Source organism: Pan troglodytes, chromosome 20 (genome assembly GCF_028858775.2).
Source record: "Pan troglodytes isolate AG18354 chromosome 20, NHGRI_mPanTro3-v2.0_pri, whole genome shotgun sequence".
Taxonomy (NCBI): Eukaryota; Metazoa; Chordata; class Mammalia; order Primates; family Hominidae; genus Pan; species Pan troglodytes.
The window spans coordinates 52,546,426-52,568,858 of NC_072418.2; the positions used below are offsets into that span (position 1 = coordinate 52,546,426).

General features: G+C 55.4%; 1 protein-coding gene across 2 annotated transcripts in view; it reads left to right on the forward strand.

Moving 5' to 3' along the window:
• PRR12 (proline rich 12) overlaps positions 1-22,433 on the forward strand; it is a 34,972-nt gene that overhangs the window by 3,080 nt on the left and 9,459 nt on the right. Inside the window, exons 3-9 of one of the 2 annotated variants that reach the window (XM_016936548.4) lie at positions 181-342; positions 424-3,740; positions 4,999-5,665; positions 7,230-7,654; positions 20,014-20,130; positions 20,357-20,490; positions 21,277-21,749. In XM_016936548.4, the coding sequence (XP_016792037.1) occupies positions 181-342; positions 424-3,740; positions 4,999-5,665; positions 7,230-7,654; positions 20,014-20,130; positions 20,357-20,490; positions 21,277-21,749 (5,295 nt within the window). The remainder of the gene's footprint in view (positions 1-180; positions 343-423; positions 3,741-4,998; positions 5,666-7,229; positions 7,655-20,013; positions 20,131-20,356; positions 20,491-21,276; positions 21,750-22,433) is intronic. The other variant, XM_016936549.4, reaches the window with a different exon arrangement.

Sequence of the window (22,433 nt, forward strand, 5' to 3'; positions counted from 1 at the left end):
TTCCCTCCCCTCATTCGTGTCTCATTAGCTTGGTTCTATCCATCTTGTTTTTGAATTTGCCCTTTTCTCTCCCATCCCCTCCTTTTCCTGATCCAACTTGCTTTTGGCCTCTTCCCTTTCTCTCTTGACTGTATCCTACCCACCCCCACCTGGCTGACTATAACCCCTGTCCCCGGCCAGGCCTCTCTGGACTCTTTGACACTGGCCTCCACCACACGGGCTCAGCAGGGCCCGACGCCTCCGTCATGAACCTCATCTCGGCCCTGGAATCCCGGGGCCCCCAGCCTGGCCCCTCCGCCTCCTCTCTCCTCTCCCAGTTCCGCAGTCCTTCCTGGCAAACAGGTAAGCCCAGCCCCGGCCCTGCAGGGCCAGGGTGGGACTGGCTTGCTGTCCTCTCTGACCCGCGGTCTTCCTCATCTCCAGCCATGCACACGCCAGGCCCCACGGAGCTCTTCATCTCGGGTGCGCTGCCGGGTTCCAGTACCTTTCCGTCCTCATCTGCCCTGTCGGCTTACCAACACCCGGCTTCCTTCGGCAGCCGCCCCTTCCCAGTGCCCTCGTCCCTCAGCCTCCAGGACCCCCCATTCAGCCCTCCAGCTAACGGGCTCCTGTCCCCTCATGACGTGCTGCACCTGAAGCCCTCGCAGGCACCCACGGTGCCCTCTTCACTGGGCTTCGAGCGCCTGGCAGGGGGCGGTGTCTTGGGGCCAGCTGGTCTCGGTCCAGCCCAGACCCCCCCTTACCGCCCTGGCCCCCCAGACCCACCACCACCTCCTCGCCACCTCCCAACTCAGTTCAACCTGCTGGCTTCCTCTTCCGCTGCTGCCGCTGCTGCCGAGCAGTCCTCCCCACAGCTCTATAACTTCTCGGGTGCTGCCCCGGGCCCACCGCCGCCTGAGCGGGCCCTGCCACGCCAGGACACGGTCATCAAGCACTACCAGCGGCCAGCCAGTGCCCAGCCCCCACCACCCCCGCCACCAGCCCATGCGCTCCAGCACTATCTGAGCTGTGGAGGCAGCTACCCCTCCATGGGCCACCGGGCCAACCTGGCCTGCAGCCCCCTGGGTGGTGGGGAGCCCTCCCCGGGTGCTGGGGAGCCTAGCAAGGCTGGTCCCAGCGGAGCCACGGCGGGGGCATCTGGCCGGGCCACGGGCCCTGAGGCAGCAGGGGGCGGTGGGGCTGGGGGTGGTGGTGGAGGTTACCGCCCCATCATTCAGTCGCCTGGGTACAAGACGGGCAAAGGTGGTTATGGAGCAGCTGCCGGGGGTGCCACCAGGCCCCCCCCACCCCGTTCGACCGCCACCCCCAAATGTCAGAGCCTGGGTGGGCCAGCAGCCGCCTATGCCACTGGGAAGGCCTCTGGGGCTGGAGGGGCAGGGGGCCAGGCTTATTCCCCCGGTCAGCCTCAAGGGCTTCTGGGACCCCAGGCCTACGGGCAAGGGTTTGGAGGGGGGCAGGCACAGGACTTGAGCAAAGCCCCCAGCTACTCAGGGGGCCCCCCACAGCCCCCCAGCGGCCCCCCTCCTCCTGGCCTGGCCACATGTCAGAGCTACTCCCCGGACCAGCTGCAGGGGCAGCTGTATGGGGTGCAGGGCGAGCCATACCCAGGGCCAGCCGCCCACTCCCAGGGGCTGCCCACAGCCAGCCCCTCGCTCAGCTACAGTACCGGCCATTCCCCAGCGCTCTCGGGCCATGGGGGTGGCTGGGGACCCAGCTCCCTGGGAGGCGGCGGTGAGGCCAGCCCATCTCACATCATTCGTCCGCTCCAGTCACCGCCTGCCACCGGCCGCCCACCTGGAGTTGGCTCTCCAGGAGCCCCTGGCAAATACCTGAGCTCAGTCTTGGCCTCAGCGCCTTTCCTGGCACCTCCGGGAGCTGGCAGCTATGCAGCCGGAGCAGGTGGCTACAAGGGCAAGGGGGATGGCTCAGAGCTGCTGGCGGGCCCAGGTGGGCCTCCTGCGGAGCGCACAGAGGATGAGGAGTTCCTTATCCAGCACCTCTTGCAGGCGCCCAGCCCTCCTCGGACCTCAGGGGCGGACGGCTTGGTGGGCGAGGACGGGGCAGCAGATGCCTCTAAGGGACTTGGGGGGAGTGGCGGGGCCGGGGGACCGCCGGGTACACCCTACGAGTTGGCCAAGGAAGACCCCCAGAGGTACCACCTGCAGAGTGTCATCCGCACCAGTGCCAGCCTGGATGAGGGTGCCACTGCGGCACTGGAGCTGGGCCTGGGGAGGCTGAAGGAGAAGAAGAAAGGGCCAGAGCGGGGTGGCGAGACCCCCGAGGGGCTGGCCACCTCTGTTGTCCACTACGGGGCAGGCGCCAAGGAGCTGGGGGCCTTCTTGCAAAAGAGCCCTCCGCCCCCACCTCCCACGGCCCAGTCTACCCAGCCCACTCCCCATGGCCTCCTTCTGGAGGCCGGGGGCCCTGACCTCCCACTGGTGCTGCCTCCGCCTCCCCCCCAGCTGCTCCCCTCGGTCCTCAGCCATGCCCCCAGTCCCTCTCCCAGCGCCTCCAAAGTCGGCGTCCACCTCCTTGAGCCAGCCACCCGCGATGGGGCACCCCAGCCACCTCCACCGCCACCCCCGCCTCCACCACCCATGCCCCTGCAGCTCGAGGCCCACCTCCGCAGCCATGGCCTGGAGCCCGCGGCCCCCAGCCCCCGCCTGCGACCCGAGGAGAGCCTGGATCCGCCAGGCGCCATGCAGGAATTGCTCGGGGCTCTGGAGCCGCTGCCCCCGGCGCCTGGGGACACCGGCGTAGGCCCGCCAAACTCGGAGGGCAAGGATCCCGCAGGCGCCTACCGCAGCCCCAGCCCGCAAGGCACCAAGGCGCCGCGTTTCGTGCCGCTCACCTCCATCTGCTTCCCTGACTCCTTGCTCCAAGACGAGGAGCGCAGCTTCTTCCCCACCATGGAGGAGATGTTCGGTGGAGGGGCCGCGGACGACTACGGCAAGGCCGGGCCACCTGAGGACGAGGGGGACCCCAAGGCTGGCGCTGGGCCACCCCCCGGCCCCCCTGCTTATGATCCCTATGGGCCCTACTGTCCTGGCCGGGCGTCGGGAGCCGGGCCCGAGACACCGGGCCTGGGCCTGGACCCGAACAAACCGCCTGAACTGCCCTCCACGGTCAACGCCGAGCCGCTGGGCCTGATCCAGAGTGGCCCCCACCAGGCGGCGCCACCACCCCCGCCTCCGCCACCGCCGCCTCCCGCGCCGGCCTCCGAACCCAAGGGTGGCCTCACCTCGCCCATCTTCTGCTCTACCAAGCCAAAGAAGCTGCTCAAGACATCCTCCTTCCACCTGCTGCGGCGCCGCGACCCACCCTTCCAGACCCCCAAGAAGCTGTACGCCCAGGAGTACGAGTTCGAGGCGGACGAGGACAAGGCCGATGTTCCCGCCGACATCCGCCTCAACCCCCGGCGCTTGCCTGACCTGGTCTCCAGCTGCCGCTCCCGTCCGGCCCTCTCGCCACTGGGGGACATCGACTTCTGCCCACCCAACCCAGGACCCGATGGCCCCCGGCGCCGTGGCCGCAAGCCCACGAAGGCGAAACGTGATGGGCCACCCCGGCCACGGGGGAGGCCCCGGATCCGCCCGCTGGAGGTCCCGACCACTGCGGGGCCCGCCTCGGCCTCCACGCCCACCGATGGCGCCAAGAAACCCCGGGGCCGGGGCCGAGGCCGGGGTCGAAAGGCTGAGGAGGCAGGGGGCACCCGGTTGGAGCCCCTGAAGCCACTTAAGGTGAGGGGGATGGGGTCTTGTAGGGGATAGGGGAGGAGGAGCTGTGTCCGATGTTTGAGTCTTTTTTTTTTTTTTTTTTTGAGACAGAGTCTCTCTCTGTCGTCCAGGCTGGAGTGCAGTGGCACAATCTCGGCTCACTGCAAGCTCCGCCTCCCGGGTTCACGCCATTCTCCTGCCTCAGCCTCCCGAGTAGCTGGGACTGCAGTTGCCCGCCACCACGCCCGGCTAGTTTTTTGTATTTTTAGTAGAGACGGGGTTTCACCGTATTAGTCAGGATGGTCTCGATCTCCTGGCCTCGTGATCCACCCGCCTCGGCCTCCCAAAGTGCTGGGATTACAGACCTGAGCCACCGCGCCCGGCCTCCCGATGTTTTGAGTCTTAAAGGACGGGTTTATGGCCGCACCTTGGCATTTTTGGGGCAGGGGGATAATAAGGTTTACATTCCTAAAATCTGTGAGGAAGTTAGCGTGAGGAATTTCAGGGTCCCACTGACAGAAAGACCTAAGAATTGAAATTCTGAATCTAGGCTGGGCAGTGTGGTTCATGCCTGTAATCCCAGCGCTTTGGGAGACTGAGGCGGGAGGATCTCTTGAACCCAGATGTTCGAGACCAGCCTGGTCAGCGTAGTGAGACCCTGGTCTCTATTAAAAACACAAAAATTTAGCCAGGTGTGGCTGCGTGTACCTATAGTCCCAGCTACTCAAGAGGCTGAGGTGGGAGGATCTCTTGAGCCCAGGAGTTCAAGGCTGCAGTGAGCTATGATTGCATCACTGTGGCCTGGGCCACAGAGTGAGACCCTGTCTCAAGAGATAAAGGAAATTCTGGGTTTAGGGAGAGAGGCAGGAGGTTGGAGCTTACGTTGGTTTGAAACTCCTGACCTCAAGTGATCTGCCTGCCTCAGCCTCCCAAGGTGCTGGGATTACAGGCGCGAGCCACCTCACCCGGTCTGCTTGCTTTTAGTTTCTGTATCCCAAAGGATAGGCATTCAGGGATCCTACATTCCTGGGTCTCATGGGAAGCGGGTCTAGGGACCTGAACTGGGCTGTAAGTGAAGAGCTCAGTGAGTCCAAGTTCCTGGTCTTCTGAGGGAGGAACTCCAGTCTTGTCCTCCTAGAATCTAAGACAAGGGGTCTGCAGGTTTGAATTCTATAAATTCACAGGCTGAGCACCTGTAAATTTGGATTTTTGGGGGCTGAGGGAGGATGGGACTGGGGGCCCAGGCTACTGGGCCCTCACGGCCCGCCACTCCCATGTCTAGATCAAGCTGTCTGTGCCCAAGGCTGGCGAGGGTCTGGGAACCTCATCGGGTGATGCCGTATCAGGCAGTGACCACAACAGCCTGGACTCGAGCCTGACTCGGGAGAAGATCGAGGCCAAGATCAAGGAGGTGGAGGAGAAGCAGCCGGAGATGAAGTCGGGTTTCATGGCCTCCTTCTTGGACTTCCTCAAGTCAGGCAAGCGCCACCCACCACTCTACCAGGCGGGCCTGACGCCTCCGCTCAGCCCTCCCAAGAGTGTGCCACCCTCTGTGCCAGCCCGAGGCCTGCAGCCCCAGCCCCCTGCCACCCCTGCTGTGCCACATCCCCCACCTTCCGGAGCCTTTGGGCTTGGGGGCGCCCTGGAGGCTGCAGAGAGTGAGGGTCTGGGGCTCGGCTGCCCTTCACCCTGCAAGCGGCTGGATGAGGAGCTGAAGCGGAACCTCGAGACACTGCCCTCCTTCTCCTCGGACGAGGAAGACTCTGTCGCCAAGAACCGAGACCTGCAGGAGAGCATCTCCTCCGCCATCTCTGCCCTCGATGACCCACCCCTTGCTGGGCCAAAAGACACTTCCACCCCAGATGGGCCGCCCTTGGCCCCCGCGGCTGCAGTTCCAGGGCCACCCCCTCTTCCGGGGCTCCCCAGTGCCAACAGCAATGGCACTCCCGGTGAGCTCTGGGCAGGTGGTCTGGGAGTAGAGCTTAAAGGTTATTATGATCACTAGATAACAGTTGTGCAGGTTACGCACTGTTTAAGAGACACCATTCACATACATGGTGTAAGCTTGCGTGTTTATGAAGGGACTTTCCTGATTACACAAGCATTTTGAGGAAGGTCTGTCTTTTTCTAATTCACCCAGAGGTGCTAAGTGGACTAGGAGGGGCCCCAAGTCAGACACTGGAGAATGCAGGGAGACAGGGCAGGTGATAAGTTACAGGGACAGGACAGGGGCTACTCAGGTTCTGAATGGTGGGAGGTGTGGGGACTGAGGAGGGCTCTGAGTCAGCTGTGTGTGAAGGTACAGAAAGATGTCTGGGGGCAGAGAAAGACTTGGGGAGGGTGATGGTCTTGGGGGTGGGCGGTGGAAGGGAAGGCTAGGGGCATAGGAAGGGTTTAGGTTGTGCTCTGGTTTTGGACACAGTTTAAGGAGTGTAATGGCAGAAACAGAGGCATTGGGAAATGAGAGGTGGGAGCTTACAGGAGGGCATAGAGGGGAGTGTTAAAAAAAAAAAAAAAGCCATGACAGGCCGGGCATGGTGGACCACACCTGTAATCCTAGCACACTTTGGGAGGCTGAGACAGGAGGATCGCTTGAGCCCAGGAGGTTGAGGCTGCAGTGAGCCATGATTGAGCCACTGTACTCCAGCCTGGGTGACAGAGCAAGACCCTGTCTTAAACAAAAAACCCCAAAAACAAAACAAAAAGACCCTATAACGTTCTTTTTTTTTTTTTTCTTGAGACAGAGTCTCTCTCTCACCCAGGCTGGAGTGTGGAGTGCAGTGGTGCGATCTTGGCGCACCGCAGCCTCTGCCTTCCGCTCACTGCAACCTCTGCCTTCCAGGTTCAAGTGATTCTTCTGCCTCAGCCTGCCGAGTAGCTGGGACTACAGGCGCGCACCACCATGCCCAGCTAATTTTTGTATTTTTAGTAGAGACGGGGTTTCACCATGTTGGCCAGACTGGTCTCGAACTCCTGACCTCAAGTGATCCGCCCACCTCAGCCTCCCAAAGTGCTGGGATTACAGGCATGAGCCACCATGCCTGCCCTCTGTGAGGTTCTTAAAAAGCCTGAAGAAGGGAGCTGGCAGACAGGGGAGAGGTTAGCAGTCTGCATACTGGTGAGCAGGCCAAGGAAAGGACAAAGATGGTCCTGGAGGGAGGAGGATGAGGCCTTGGAGGAAGAGGAGGTGAGGAAGTAGAGTTAGGGAGGTGATGATTTAGGAGTTGGGAGGGTCATTCAGGAAGAGGAGTTAAGAACCAGACAAGGGCTTTAAGACCACAAAGAGACATTCCAGGACTGAGAAGGGGATTAGGGATAGGAGACAGGTCTCCTTTGCAGCCGCAGGAGCCAGAGTAGGTCTCTGGAGAGACTCTGATAGGGTAGAAGGGACACTGGGAGCTGAGTGGTAGTTACAGAGGGGCTTTTGGTATAGAAAGCAGTGTTTAAAGGACAAGAGGAAGGGTGCCAGGAATGATGAATAACATCCAGGCCTGATGTCCCTGTCTCCCCCAGAGCCCCCGCTGCTGGAGGAGAAACCCCCACCCACTCCACCTCCTGCCCCGACTCCTCAGCCTCAGCCTCAGCCTCCGCCACCCCCTCCGCCGCCACAGCCAGCCCTGCCCTCACCACCCCCGCTGGTGGCCCCCACGCCCAGCTCACCGCCGCTGCCGCCGCCACCTCCACCAGCCATGCCCTCGCCTCCACCACCACCCCCACCAGCCGCTGCCCCACTGGCTGCTCCTCCTGAGGAGCCCGCCGCCCCGTCCCCCGAAGACCCCGAGCTGCCGGACACCCGGCCCCTGCATCTGGCCAAAAAGCAGGAGACGGCGGCAGTGTGTGGGGAGACGGACGAGGAGGCCGGCGAGAGTGGCGGAGAGGGCATCTTCCGGGAACGGGACGAGTTCGTCATCCGTGCTGAGGACATCCCTTCCCTCAAGGTGAGTCCCAGCCTTCTCCAGAAACTGGGCCTGATGGGTTTGGTCACCTGTTTGTTGAGTGCCTGCTGGATGACAGGCTTGTGCTGAGACCTGCAGATCCAGTCGTGGCCGGGCCGCCCTGGAATTTGCAGTCCTTTGGGGCTGATAGAGGTGTCGAGGACCTGCGGGCCTCGGAGGTGTTATTTGCGTTTGTGTCTGTACATGCGTTACCTGTGTATAAGGTAAAGCGATTGTTAACGCGTATGTGTCTATACGTGCATTACCTGTGTATAAGGTAAAGCGATTGTTAACGCGTATGTGTCTATACGTGCGTTACCTGTGTATAAGGTGAACCGCTTGTTAATGTTTATGCAGATACCCTGCTGTGGGTGGTAGAGGACCAGTACTGTACAAGCAGATGAGGCTCTGGCCCTAGGGAGCTTCTAGTTTAATGGAACGAGCCAGAGAGGCGGGCTGCTTTGCCATTTATGGCACAATGGTGGAAATGTGTCATTGACATAGACTACCTGCAGATACACACTTATGTAACCCGTAAATATAATCATGAATTGGGCCGGACGCGGCAGCTTACACCTGTAATCTCAGCACTTTGGGAGTTTGAGACCAGCCTAGGCAACATAATGAAACCTTTTCTCTCAAACAAACAAAAAAAGTGAATCATTTAGGAATGGTTATTGTGTGTCAGGCCATATCTTTTTTTTTTTTTTGAGATGGAGTTTCGCTCTTGTCCAGGCTGGAGTGCGATGGCTCAATCTCGGCTCACTGCAGCCTCTGCCTCCCAGGTTCAAGCGATTCTCTTGACTTGGCCTCCCAACTATCTGGGACTACAGGCACACGCCACCACACCCGGCTGATTTTTGTGTTTTTAGTAGAAATGGGGTTTCACTGTGTTGGCCAGGCTGGTCTCGAACTCCTGACCTCAGGTGACCCACCTGCCTTGGCCTCCCAAAGTGCTGGGATTACAGGTGTGAGCCACTGTGCCTGGCTGGCCATAGCTTCAATATTTACCTTAAATACTTAAATACGTAAATGCAGACCAACAGCCTGTTCACTGCTTCCAGTTTGTCTACCGCAGGAGCTTGAAAACTATGGCCCCTAGGCCAAATCCAGCCCACTGCTTGTTTTTGCAAATAAAGTTTTATTGGCACACAACCATGCCCATTCATTTACATGTTGTCTATGGCTGTTTTTCCCATATGGCAGAGAGCTGGGTAGTTAGCTGGCCCTCAATGGCAAAACATATCTCTGGCTCATCATGAATAAAGTTTGCTGGCCTCTACTGTACTGGGTTCACTGGACAAATAGAGTTGGATCAGAGGATTAATGTGCAAGGCACTTGACAGGGGTAGGTGTTACCAGGTGCCCATGGAGTGCTCTGCACAGGGCATGCGGCCGAGCAGGTGCTCAGGAGGTCAGCCCATTCTCACCCTGATGGTGGCATGGACGCCAAGGCCATTCTCCATGTCAATCATTGTCATTGATTGTACTGATTATGATACAGGATTATTGTTTGGCCCTTCGTGTACAGTGTGACATTTAATCTTGGCGGGGCATGGCGGTTCATGCCTGCAATCCCAGCACTTCAGGAGGCCAAGGCAGGTGGATCACTTGAAGTCAGGAGTTTGAGACCAGCCTGGCCAACATGGCGAAACCCCGTCTTTACTAAAAATACAAAAAATTAGCTGGGTGTGGTAGGGCGCACCTGTGATCCCATCTACTTGGGAGGCTGAGGAAGGAGGATCACTTGAACTCTGGGGTGGAGGGGGGAGGTTGCAGTGAGCTGAGATTGTGCCACTGCACTCCAACCTGGGCACCAGAGCAAGACTCCATCTCGAAAAAATAATAATAATAATAATTTAGTCCTGGATGTTGTTTTAATTTAATCTTCGATGTGACATGGAGAAATTATGGGAAGAATTAATTATTAATTATAAGGATAATAACTATCATTACACTTTTTTCTTTTCTTTTCTTTTCTTTTTTTGAGACGGAGTCGCCCAGGCTGGAGTGCAGTGACGCAATCTCGGCTTACTGCAACCTCTGCTGCCCGGGTTCAAGCGATTCTCCTGCCTCAGCCTCCTGAGTAGCTGGGATTACCAGCAAGTGCCACCACACCTGGCTAATTTTTGTATTTTTAGTAGAGAAGGGGTTTCAGCATCTTGGCCAGGCTGCTCTTGAACTCCTTACCTTGTGATCCACCCATCTCAGCCTCCCAAAGTGCTGGGATTACAGGCATGAACCACCGCGCCCGGCCTTACACTTTCTTCTTAAGTGTGTTTTTTGAGGCAAACTCAAATGTATTTTTTCCTGTGTTATTTCAATCTATTTCATTGTGGGAAAAGTAAATAATAGAGCAGGCCGGGAGTGGTGGCTCACACCTGTGATCCCAGAACTTTGAGAGACTGAGGTGAGAGGCTCACTTGAGGCCAGGAGTTTGAGACCAGCTAGGCAAATAGCAAGACCTCACATCTACCAAAAACAAGGGAGCGAGACTGTCTCAAAAAAAAAAAAAAGGATATTGACATCGTAGGCCAGGTGCGGTAGCTCACACCTGTAATTGCAGCACTTTGGGAGGCCAAGACGGGCAGATCACCTGAGGTCAAGAGTTCGAGACCAGCCTGGCCAACATGATGAAACCCCATCTCTACTAAAAATACAATTAGCCGGGCATGGTGGCAGGCGCCTGTAGTCCCAGCTACTCAGGAGGTTGAGGCAGGAGAATTGCTTGAACCTGGGAGGCGGAAGTTGCAGAGAGCCAACATCACGCCACTGCACTCCAGCCTGGGCTAAAAGAACAAAACTCTGTCTCAAAAAAATAAAGAAAAAAAGAATACTGACATTGTTAAATGACCGTCACCACCATCCAAGTTTTATCTTTTTATATAAAATAAACTTGATTATAGAGACTACTAGTAGCGTTTTACGGGGATGGAAACTGAGGCTCACACAGGTTAAAAAGTCCTTCTGACTGGGGATTTCTATGCCCGTTTTTTCTGAGACAGGGTCTCCCTTGTTGTCCAGGCTGGAATGCAGTGACGTGATCTCAGCTCACTGCAACTTCTACCTCCCTGGTTCAAGCAATTCTCATAACTCAGCCTCTCGAGTAGCTGGGACTACAGAGGATCCCACCATGGTTGGCTAAATTTTGTATTTTTAGTAGAGATGGGGTTTCACCATGTTGGCCAGGCTGGTCTCAAACTCCTGACCTCGGGTGATCCACCCGCCTCGGCCTCCCAAAGTGCTGGGATTACAGGAATGAGCCACTGTGCCTGGCCTATTCTCATTTCATAGAGAAAGAAACCAAGGCACAGAGAGATAAAGTAGCCTTCCCAGGCTTTTGTAGCTTGGGATCCACACCCAGTCCTGCTGGCCCTAGGAATCCGTATTCTTTTTTTGTTTGTTTGAGATAGTGTTTCGCTCTTGTTGCCCAGGCTGGAGTACAATGGTGCGATCTCGGCTCACCGCAACCTCCACCTCCCGGGTTCAAACGATTCTCCTGCCTCAGCCTCCCAAGTAGCAGGGATTACAGGCATGTGCCACCATGCCTGGCTAATTTTGTATTTTTAGTAGAGATGGGATTTCTCCATGTTAGCCAGGCTGCTCTCGAACTCCTGACCTCAGGTGATGTGCCTGCCTCAGCCTCCCAAAGTGCTGGGATTATAGGCATGAGCCACTGCGCCCGGCCAGGAACCCATATTCTTATCCCCGACTCAGCCATGCACCATGTACGTTCTAGTCAAACGCAGCTGAGCCAGCATTGGGTCAAATGAACAGGGCCCTGGGGCAGGGACCTTGACCACCCCCATTTTACAGATGGGGAAGTTCACGTTCAGAGAAAGGGAGTCAGTCGGCTGGCCAGTGCCAACCTGGGATTGGAGCCAGGGCCACCTGACACCACCTCCCAGCTGGCACGGGGCAGGGGAGGGGGCCAGGCGAGGACTCAGATGCTTAAAATACAACTTGAGTGTGCATTATAATGGGGGCAAAGCCCCACGCCTTTGCCAAATGTACAGACCTTGGGGACTCATTTGTGGGCCTAGAGATGGGGCAGGCTGCTGGCATAGTTAAGAGCCCAGCTTTGGTTTAACCTGACTGACTCAAATCTCTGCCACTTATTATTATTTTTTTGTGTGTGTTTTTGAGACAGGGCCTCACTCTATCACCCAGGCTGGTGTACAGTGGCATGATCATGGCTCACTGAGGCCTCAAACTCCTGGGCTCAAGCGATCCTCCCACCTCAGCCTCCCAAGTAACTAGGACTACAAGCATACAACACCATGCCTGGCAAATTTTTTTATTCCTTAAGTAGAGACTGGGGTCTCACTCTGTTGTCCTGGCTGGTCTTGAACTCTTGGGCTCAAGCAATCCTCCCGTCTCAGCCTCCCAAAGTGCTGAGATTGCCGGTGTGAGCCACTGTGTCTGGACTTTTTTTTTTCTTTTTTTTTTTTTTTTGAGACGGAGTCTCAGTCTGTCTCCCAGGGTGGAGTGCAGTGGCGCAATCTTGGCTCACTGCAACCCTCGCCTCCCAGATTCAAGCGATTCTTCTGCCTCAGCCTCCTGAGTAGCTGGGATTACAGGCGCGTGCCACCACGTCAGGCTAATTTTTGTATTTTTAGGGGTTTCACTGTGTTGGTCAGGCTGGTCTCGAACTCCTGACCTCGTGATTTGCGCCGCCCCCCCCCCGCCCCCCAACCTTGGCCTCCCAAAGTGCTGGGATTACAGGCATGAGCCACTGTGCCCAGCCCATTTTTTTCTTTTATACCATCTCTTTTTTTTTTTTTTTTTTTTTTTTTTTGAGATGGAGTTTCGCTTTGTCTCCCAGGCTGGAGTGCAGTGGCACAATCTCAGCTCACTGCAACCTCCACCTCCTGGGTTCAAGTGATTCTCCTGCCTCACCCTCCTGAGTAGCTGGGATTACAGGCACCTGCCACCATGCCTGGCTAATTTTTGTATTTTTAGTAGAGATGGGGTTTCACCATGTTGGTCAGGCTGGTAGAAACCACTCTTAAAGCCCCTACAAAAACAAGCCATAGACCATTGTTTATTCCAGAAAAACAGCAATCCAATATAAATATCACCTGAGCCATATATGTGATTTTAAATGTTTTCATTCCTGGTTTATAAAGATAAAAAAGATAGGTGAAATTAGCCATAAGTGGCCAAAGTGCTGTAATCTCAGCACTTTGGGAGGACGAGGCGGGATTGTTTGAGCCCAGGAGTTGCAGACCAGGCTGGGCAACATTGTGAGCCCCCGCCTTTAAGAAAAAAAAAAGAAAGAAAGAAATTAGCCATAGGAATGCATTTTATTTAACCTAACATATTGAAAGTATTATTTCGGCTACATGCGGTGGCTCACACCTGTAATCCCAGCAGTTTGGGATGTTGAGGTGGGAGGATCACTTGAGCCCGGAGGTCGAGGCTGCAGTGAGCTATGATTGCACCACTGCACTCCAGCCTGGGCAACAGAGTGAGCCTCTGTCATGTGCGTGTGCACACACACACACACACACACACAGAGTTTCAGCTTGTAATTAATAAAAACTATTAATGATGTTTTTGCCAGGCGTGGTGGATCATGCCTGTAATCTCAGCACTTTGGGAGTCCAAGGTGGGTGGATTGCTTGAGGTCAGGAGTTCAAGACCAGCTTGGGCAACATGGCAAAACCCCCCCCCCCACAAAAAAATAAGAAAAATTAGCCAGATATAGTGGCATGTGCTTGTTGTCCCAGCTACTTGAGAGGCTCAGGTGGGAGAATCGCTTCAGCCTGGGAAGTGGAGGTTGCAGTGAGCCGAGATCGTACCACTGCACTCCAATCTGGGTGACAGAGCGAGACCCTGTCTCAAAAAGAAAAAAAAAAAAGAAAAGCTGTTGGCCAAGCGTGGTGGCTCACGCCTGTAATCGCAGCACTTTGGGAGGCTAAAGCAGGTGAGTCACCTGAGGTCCGGAGTTCAAGACCAGCCTGGTCAACATAGTGAAACACCATCTCTACTAGAAATATAAAAATTAGCCAGGCGTGGTGGTGGGCACCTGTAATCCCAACTACTCAGGAGGCTGAGACAGGAGAATCGCTTGAACCTTGGAGGCGGAGGTTGCAGTGAGCCGAAATGACGCCATTGCACTCAAGCCTGGGCAACAAGCGTGAAACTGAGGCTCAAAAAAAGTAAAAGAAAAACTGTTAATGATGTTTTAATATTATTAAATGGGGTATTACTAAAATGAAAAGTTAAGAGGTTTTACATTCTTTTTTGCATACCAAGACTTCAAAATCCTGTGAATACTTTGTACTCGTTGAACACATCCATTGGACCAGCCACATTTGAAGTGCTCTAGCCGACATGTCACCCTAGTCATGGTGGCTCAAACCTGCAATCCCAGCACTTCGGGAGGCTGAGGCCGGCAGATCACTTGAGCCCAGGAGTTTGAGACCAGCCTGGGCAACATAGTGAGACCCTGTCTCTACACAAAATTCTTTTTTTTTTTAATTTTTTATTTTTTGAGATGGAGTCTCGCTCTGTCACCAGGCTGGAGTGCAATGGCGCGATCTCTGCTCACTGCACCTCCACCTCCCGGGTTCAAGTGATTCTTCTCCTTAGCCTCCCGAGTAGCTGGGACTCCTGCCTCAGCCTCCCGAGTAGCGCAGGACTACAGGCAAGTGCCACCACACCCAGCTAATTTCTGTATTTTTAGTAGAGACGGGGTTTCACCATGTTGGCCAGGGTGGTCTTGATCTCTTGACCTCGTGATCCGCCCGACTTAGCCTCCCAAAGTACTGGGATTACAGGCGTGAGTCACAGCGCCCGGCCTCTACACAAAATTCAAAAAAACTTAACCAGACATGGTGGTGCCCACCTGTAGTCCCGGCTACTGGAGAGGCTGACGTGGGAGAATCACCTGAGCCCAGGAAGTTGATGTTGTAGTGAGCCATGATTACACCACTGCACTCCAGCCTGGGTGACAGTGAATGTGACCCTGTCTCAAAAAAAAACAAACAAAAAAATCAATCTCAAAAGCTCAAGAACCACTTGTGGGAACGACCTGCTGAATTGACAGGGCCAGGCTAGCCCATTCTCCTTCCCCCGTCTGTAAACTGGGACTGTTGTTGGGGTTGTCATAAGGGCTGGGCAGCGTGTATACTCCAAGCATGTAAGAGTTCACTGGGTGGAGACTGGGCACAGTGGCTCCTGCCTGGAATCCCAGCACTTTGGGAGGCTGAGGTGGGTGAATCGCTTGCGCTCAGGAGTTCAACACCAGCCTGGTCAACATGGCGAAATCCTGTCTGTACTAAAAATACAAAAAATTAGCCAGGTGTGGTGGCACATGCCTATATTCCCAGCTACCCTAGAGGCTGATCACCGGAGTTTGAGAGGTCAAGGCTGCAGTGAGCCAAGATTGCTCGATTGCACTCCCACCTGGGCAACCGGAGTGAGACCCTGTCTCAAAAAAGAAAAAGTTGGCTGGGCATGGTGGTTCGCATCTGTAATCCCAGCACTTTCGGAGGTCAAGGTGGGTGGATCACTTGAAGTCAGGAGGTTAAGATCAGCCTGGACAACATGGTGCAATCCCGTCTCTACTAAGAATACAAAAATTAGCCGGACATGGTGGCGAGTCCCTGTAATCCCAGCTACTCAGGAGGCTGAGGTAGGAGAATCACTTGAATTCAGGAGGCGGAGGTTTCAGTGAGCCGAGATCGTGCTGTTGCACTCCAGCCTGGGCCACAGAGTGAGACTGTCTCAAAAAAAAAAAAAAAATTTGCTGGATGGAGAAGAGTATGGTGTTGGGGTTGTCCAGGCAGAGGAAACAGCTGTGCAAAGGCCCTGTGGTGAGGGAAAGCACGCTGTGTTTGAGGTGTACAGGGATGCAAGGTGTTGAATGGCTGGACAGTGAATGCTGAGGCTGGGCTGGTGGGCTGGGCCCAGCCATGTTGGACTTGGGTGCAGGGGTGAGTTCCATGGGTGCTGATGAAGACATTAGGCTCTGTGCCGTTTAGAGCCCCTGGCCAGTAGGGAAGTGACTGGGGAGTTGTTCAAGCCTGGATAGTACTCTGTCCACAGCCTCTGTCCTGGGACGGACTCCCCTGTCAATGGGACCCTGCAGTTTTCTTTTTCTTCCTTTTTTTTTTTTGAGACGAAGTCTCGCTCTTGTCCCCCAGACTGGAGTGCGATGGCGCGATCTCGGCTCACTGCAACTTCTGCCTCCCAGGTTCGAGCGATTCTCCTGCCTCAGCCTCCTGAGTAGCTGGGATTACAGGCGCCTGCCACCACACCTGGCTAATTTTTGTATTTTTAGTAGAGACAAGGTTTCACCATGTTGGCCAGGCTGGTCTCGAACTCCCGACCTCAGGTGATCCGCCTTCCTCGGCCTCCCAAAGTGCTGGGATTACAGATGCGAGCCACCCCGCACCCAGCCTGGGACCCTGCAGTTTTCTCATTAATATCGAGTCTGAGTGTCTGTAGCTCAGTGGCTTACATCCGCACTGCTTACACCACATGTCTTAGCTCGTCGCAGTTCAGTTTCTCAGAAGAAAATCTGATTGGTTCTGCTCAGCCTATAGGGCCAAGATGAGGTCAGTGGCTGAGTGCAGTGGCCCACGCCTGTAATCCCAACACATTGAGGCCTGAAGTGGGAGGTTTGCACGAACCTGGGAGTTGGGCATGCCATGGTAAAACCCTGTTCCTATTTTTTTTTTTTTTTTTGAGATGGAGTCTCGCTCTGTTGCCCAAGCTGGAGTGCTGTGGCGCTATCTTAGCTCACTATAAGCTCCGCCTCTGGGTTCACGCCATTCTCCTGCCTCAGCCTCTCAAGTAGCTAGGACCACAGGCGCCCGCCACCACGTCCGTCTAATTTTTTGTGTATTTTTAGTAGAGACGGGGTTTCACCATGTTAGCCAGGATGATCTCGATCTGCTGACCTCGTGATCCACCCGCCTTGGCCTCCCAAAGTGCTGGGATTACAGATGTGAGCCACTGCGCCCGGCCTTTTTTTTGTTTTGTTTTTTGAGACGGAGTTTCACTCTGTCGCCCAGGCTGGAGTGCAGTGGCACAATCTTGGCTCGCTGCAACCTCTGCCTCCCAGGTTCAAGTGATTGTCCCCTCAGCCTCCCGAGTAGCTGGGACTACAGGCATGCACCATCATGCCCGGCTAATTTTTGTATTTTTGTAGAGACGGGGTTTCACCATGTTGGCCAAGCTGGTCTTGAACTACTGACCTCAGGTGATCCATCTGCCTCGGCCTTCCAAAGCGTTGGGATTACAGGCATGAGCCACTGCGCCTGGCCATGAAACCCCATTGCCACAAAAAATACAAAAATTATCCAGGAGTGGTGGCGCATACCTGTAGTCCCAGCTACTTGGTGGGTAGGTGGCTGAGGCAGGAGGATCACTTGAGCCTAGGAGGCCATAGGTAAGCTATGGTCATGGTTGTGCCACTGCACTCCAGCCTGGGTAACGGACTGAGAGGGTCTCACAAAAACAAAGAACAAAACAAAAAAGGCCAGGCACAGTGGCTCACGCCTGTAATCTCAGCACTTTGGGAGGCCGAGGCAGGTGGATCACCTGAGGTCAGCGGTTTGAGACCAGCCTTGCCAACCTGGTAAAACCCTGCCTCTACTAAAACTACAAAAGATTAGCTGGCCCTAGTGGCAGGTGCCTGTAATCCCAGCTACTTGGGAGGTTGAGGCAGGACAATCGCTTGAACCCAGGAGGCAGAGATTTCAGTGAGCTGAAATCACGTCACTGTACTCCACCCTAGGCGAAACTCTATCTAAAAAAAAAAAAAAAAAAAACAGGCCGGGCACAGTGGCTCACCCCTGTAATCCCAGCACTTTGGGAGGCCGAGGCGGGCGGATCATGAGGTCAAGAGATCGAGACCATCCTGGCCAACATGGTGAAACCCCGTCTCCACTAAAAATACAAAAATTAGCTGAGCGTGGTGGTGTGTGCCTCTAGTCCCAGCTATTCGGGAGGCTGAGGCAGGAAATCACTTGAACTCAGGAGATGGAGGTTGCAGTGAGCCGAGATTGCGCCACTGCACTCCAGCCTGGCGACAGAGCAAGACTGTGTCTCAAAAAAAAAAGCTTGCTAGTGAGCTCCCCAGGTCAAGTCTCCAATCAGCTGTGGGTATGGAACCATTGAGTAGGAGGCTGTGGGCCAGGCCACTTTTCTAGTAATCGGCAGTTGGCATGGTCAGTGATATGAGTGACATGATGAGAGGCAGGATGGGTGGGGCTTGGGGATTGACTGGCCCTGTTTGGGGAACGGGCAAGGCTGAAGTCAGGGTGAGGCCTGATGACTGGGTGTGGGGTGGGGATGCTGGGAGGAAAAGTGGTTTGAGGGAAGGTACCAAGCCCAGTGAGAATGTGCTAGCCAGAGGGTCTGATCCTAGCTACAGTGTCAACAGCTTCCTGAGAGGTCGCCGACACCGGGAGTGGGAGGGAGCAGAGGTAGGGGTGGTCTCCCTGGGCTGACAAGATGCTCCAATGGCTTCCTCAAGCTGCTGCTTTTTCTTTTTGAGACAGGGTCTTGCTCTGTTGCCCAGGCCAGAGTGCAGTGCTGTGATCTCAGCTCACTGCAACCTCCACCTCCCGGGTTCAAGTGATTCTCCTTCCTTAGCCTCCCAAGTAGCTGGGAGTACAGGCACGCACTACCACACCTGGCTAATTTTTGTATTTTAGTAGAGGTGGGGTTTCACCATGTAGGCTGGGCTGGTCTCAAACTCCCGACCTCAAGTGATCCCACCTCGGCCTCCCAAAATGTTGGGATTACAGGTGTGAGCCACTGCACTCAGCCTGGCCCCCCTTTTAAAGACATGTTCCTTCCAGGGACTCTTTTTGGCATCCGTCACCTATTCCAGGAAGCATTCTTGGATTCAGTTTAAATTTGAGGCCAAGCGCGGTGGCTCATGCCTATAATCCCAGCACTTTGGGAGGCCGAGGCAGGTGGATCACCTGAGGTCAGGAGTTCAAGACCAGCCCGGCCAACATGGCAAAAACCCCTTCTCTACTAAAAATACAAAAATTAGCCTGGTATCGTAGGTGCCTATAATCCCAGCTACTAAGGAGGCTGAGGCAGGAGAGTCATTTGAACCCAGGAGGTGCAGGTTGCAGTGAGCCGAGATTGCGCCCCTGCACTCTAGCCTGGGTAACTGAGGCTCCATCTCAAAAAAAAAAAAAAAAAAAAAAAATCTGAGGCCCCTCCTCTAGGCTTCTGTAGTGTCCAGGGAATTGGCATTAGGACATTTATGACTTGTACTATTATTTCTTGTGTCCATATTTGGCGCCTCTGCTGCCCTTTTAGTCCTCAAGGTCACATGCTCAGTGTGACTCACGTCCATCAGTTGCCATCGCCCAGCTGGGGCACACACAAACTGCAGGGTGGTGGTGGTTGGTGTTCAGGTGTTTGTGGGGCAGGGGGAGCAGAGATAGGGAGCCTTCCTGTTGCTCTGTCTTCCCTGCTGTGGACATGCTGGTGAAATGGTCTCAGGTAACCTCACCTGCCTGTTCTTGGCACAGGCCACAAACTCACCCTGTTTTGTTTATTTGCTTGTCTGTCTCATTACCTCTGTTATTACCTGAGAAGGCTTTTTCAGTGTCTTAGACTCCTCAGGTTGCTATACCAGAATACCATAGACTGGGTGGCTTATAAGCAACAGAGATTTGGCTGGGCTTGGTGGATCACGCCTCTAATCCTAGCACTTTGGGAGGCCGAGGCGGGTGGATCACCTGAGGTCGGGAGTTCAAGACCAGCCCGACCAACATGGAGAAACCCCGTCTCTACTAAAAATACAAAATTAGTCGGGTGTGGTGGCGCATGCCTGTAATTCCAGTGTCTCAGGAGGCTGAGGCAGAAGAATCGGCTTGAACCCGGGAGGCGGAGGTCGCGGTGAGCTGAGATTGCGCCACTGCACTCTAACCTGGGCAACAAGAGCAAAACTCCGTCTCAAAAAAAGAAAAAGTAAAAAGAGAATTATGTGGGGGGACAGTCAGACCACAACAGGACGTCTTGCTCACAACCATACTCTCCTGTCCAGCACAGTAAATAGCAGGCGGTGTTCAAAGATTGTCATTACTCTGAGTCACACAGGAAGTTTTGGGCTTTCACCCCGTAAAGCAATAGTGACTCAAACTCTACAGCCTGAGAACGAGCAGCCCAATCCAGGGTACTGGGTGGGCAGGAGGCGACAGGGTCAAGTTCAAGCTGTACACAGAGCTGAACACATCATGGGGGTAGAAGATATTTGTTGTTGACGTGTCTGCCTTTTCTCTAAGGGGATGGTGAGGGAAGCCAGTGGGCCAGGGCGTAGGGGCAGTAGGTCTAGGAATGAGGGCTGACCCTGCTGGCCTCACCACACCCCTCCTCCTCAGCTGGCATTGCAGACGGGGCGTGAACCCCCACCCATCTGGCGAGTCCAGAAGGCCCTTCTGCAGAAATTCACTCCGGAGATCAAGGATGGCCAGAGGCAGTTTTGTGCCACCAGTAATGTAAGCCTGCAAAGGGGACCAAGGACTTGGGGGCCCCGGGGCGTGGTATCTAGGAGCTGGGGTTCCCCTTAGTGTGGCTGTGACTCACTCCACAGTGTATCTGGAAGGGGGCCCCCTGCTGCCAGCAGGCTCCAAGCAGCTGCCATGGTGGTCCAGGGCACGGGGGTTTTGGCCATCTGGCTGGGCAGTGTGAAGAATTTCCTCATGTGCCTCTTTCTCCCCATAGTATTTGGGGTATTTTGGGGATGCAAAAAATCGGTACCAGCGCCTCTATGTAAAGTTCCTGGAAAATGTCAATAAGAAGGACTACGTGAGGGTCTGTGCTCGGAAACCCTGGCATCGGCCCCCAGTGCCAGTCAGGTACCAACCATGGGGGACACAGGGGCAGGTAGTATGTAGCGCCGACAGGCATGGGGATGCGGCATGCAAGAGAGAAGGCTGGAGAGTGGGGGGTGGGGACAGAGAGAGGAGACAGAGCCCAGAGAGAGAGGGGGACAGAGACCCAGAGAGAAATAGGGACAGAGACCCAGAGAAGGGGGGATAGAGACCCAGAGACAGGAGGGGAACAGAGACCCAGAGGTGGGGGAACAGAGACCCAGAGACGGGAGAACAGAGAACCAGACGCATGAGGGAGACGGAGACTCAGAAGGAGACAGAGACCCAGAGAAAAAGAGGGACAGAGATGGGGGAGGACAAAGATCCAGAGAAAGGGAGACAGAGACCCAGAGACGGGAGGGGACAGAGACTCACAGAAGGCTACAGAGACCTGGGGTGGACAGAGACCCAGAAAGAGGGGGATAGAGACCCAGAGAGGGAGGGGAATAGAGACCCAGAGAGGGAGGGGGTCAGAGACCCAGAGAGGGAGGGGGTCAGAGACCCAGAGAGGGAGGGGGTCAGAGACCCAGAGAGGGAGGGGAACAGAGACCCAGAGAGGGAGGGGGTCAGAGACCCAGAGAGGGAGGGGGGTCAGAGTCCCAGAGAGGGAGGGGATCAGAGTCCCAGAGAGGGAGGGGAACAGAGACCAGAGAGAGGAGGGGACAGTATGAGAGAAGCTATTCCTGTGCCTAGGGCACTGAGCAGGGGCCCTGAGGAGAATTTGGATTCTTGGGGGCTGCTGACTACAGTCCCTTCTCTGTTCCCTTCTAGACGCTCTGGGCAGGCCAAGAACCCCGCATCTGCTGGGGGTAGCTCTGCACCTCCCCCTAAGGCCCCAGCACCACCTCCCAAGCCTGAGACCCCTGAAAAGACGACATCTGAGAAGCCCCCAGAGCAGACTCCTGAGACGGCCATGCCTGAGCCCCCTGCCCCTGAGAAGCCCTCCCTCCTGCGGCCTGTTGAGAAGGAAAAGGAGAAGGAGAAGGTGACGCGTGGAGAGCGGCCATTGCGGGGTGAGCGGGCCACCAGCGGACGGCAGACACGGCCAGAGCGGAGTCTCGCCACGGGACAACCTGCCACATCTCGGCTGCCCAAAGCCCGGCCTACCAAGGTGAAGGCTGAACCGCCCCCTAAGAAGAGGAAGAAATGGCTGAAGGAGGCAGGCAGCAATGCTGCAGCAGGCGGGGGCCCACCAGGCAGCTCCTCGGACTCGGAGTCCTCCCCTGGAGCCCCCAGCGAGGACGGTGAGGCCCTAGGCAGCCTCAGGGCTGCAGGGGTGGGTGGGAAAGGGACACAGGTGAGGGCTGTCCAGAGGGCTCCAGGTAGCCTCGGCAGGACAGTAAGAACCAGTATGTTACAGATAATGGCAGTAGCTCACAGTCACGGGGCATCTCACTACACGACAGGCTGCCTTCTAAGAAGCTGATGGATGTTAACTTGTGTAATTTTCACCCATCCTAGTAGGTAGATACTGTTATCCTTATCTACAGATGAGGAAGCTGAGGCTCCAAGAGAGGGCAGCACAGTCTGTGTTGGGTGCCCAGCAGAGTTGCAACTGAGCCCAGGGTCCCTCGAACTCTGTTCTTCAGTGTTGTGTTCTGCCTCATAATAGGCAAGATTTGAGGGCTGAGGAAGATGTGGGACTAGGCGGCTGTCCTGGAGGCTCTGTGATGGTGGGGTTTCCTGTGAGGCCCTGGGTGACCCTGAGAAAGAGGCATAACCTCTTGTGCCTTAGTGACCTCACCTGTAAAATGGGTTCATAATAGACAAAGCTCATAGGAGAGTGCCAATCTTTAGTAGACACTACCTGTCTACTCCATGTCTGCCCAGCACACTGCCACATCCTCAGTGCTTATGATGATGTCTGGTTAGGCCGGGCACAGTGGCTCGCGCCTGTAATCCCAACACTTTGGGAGGCCAAGGTGGGC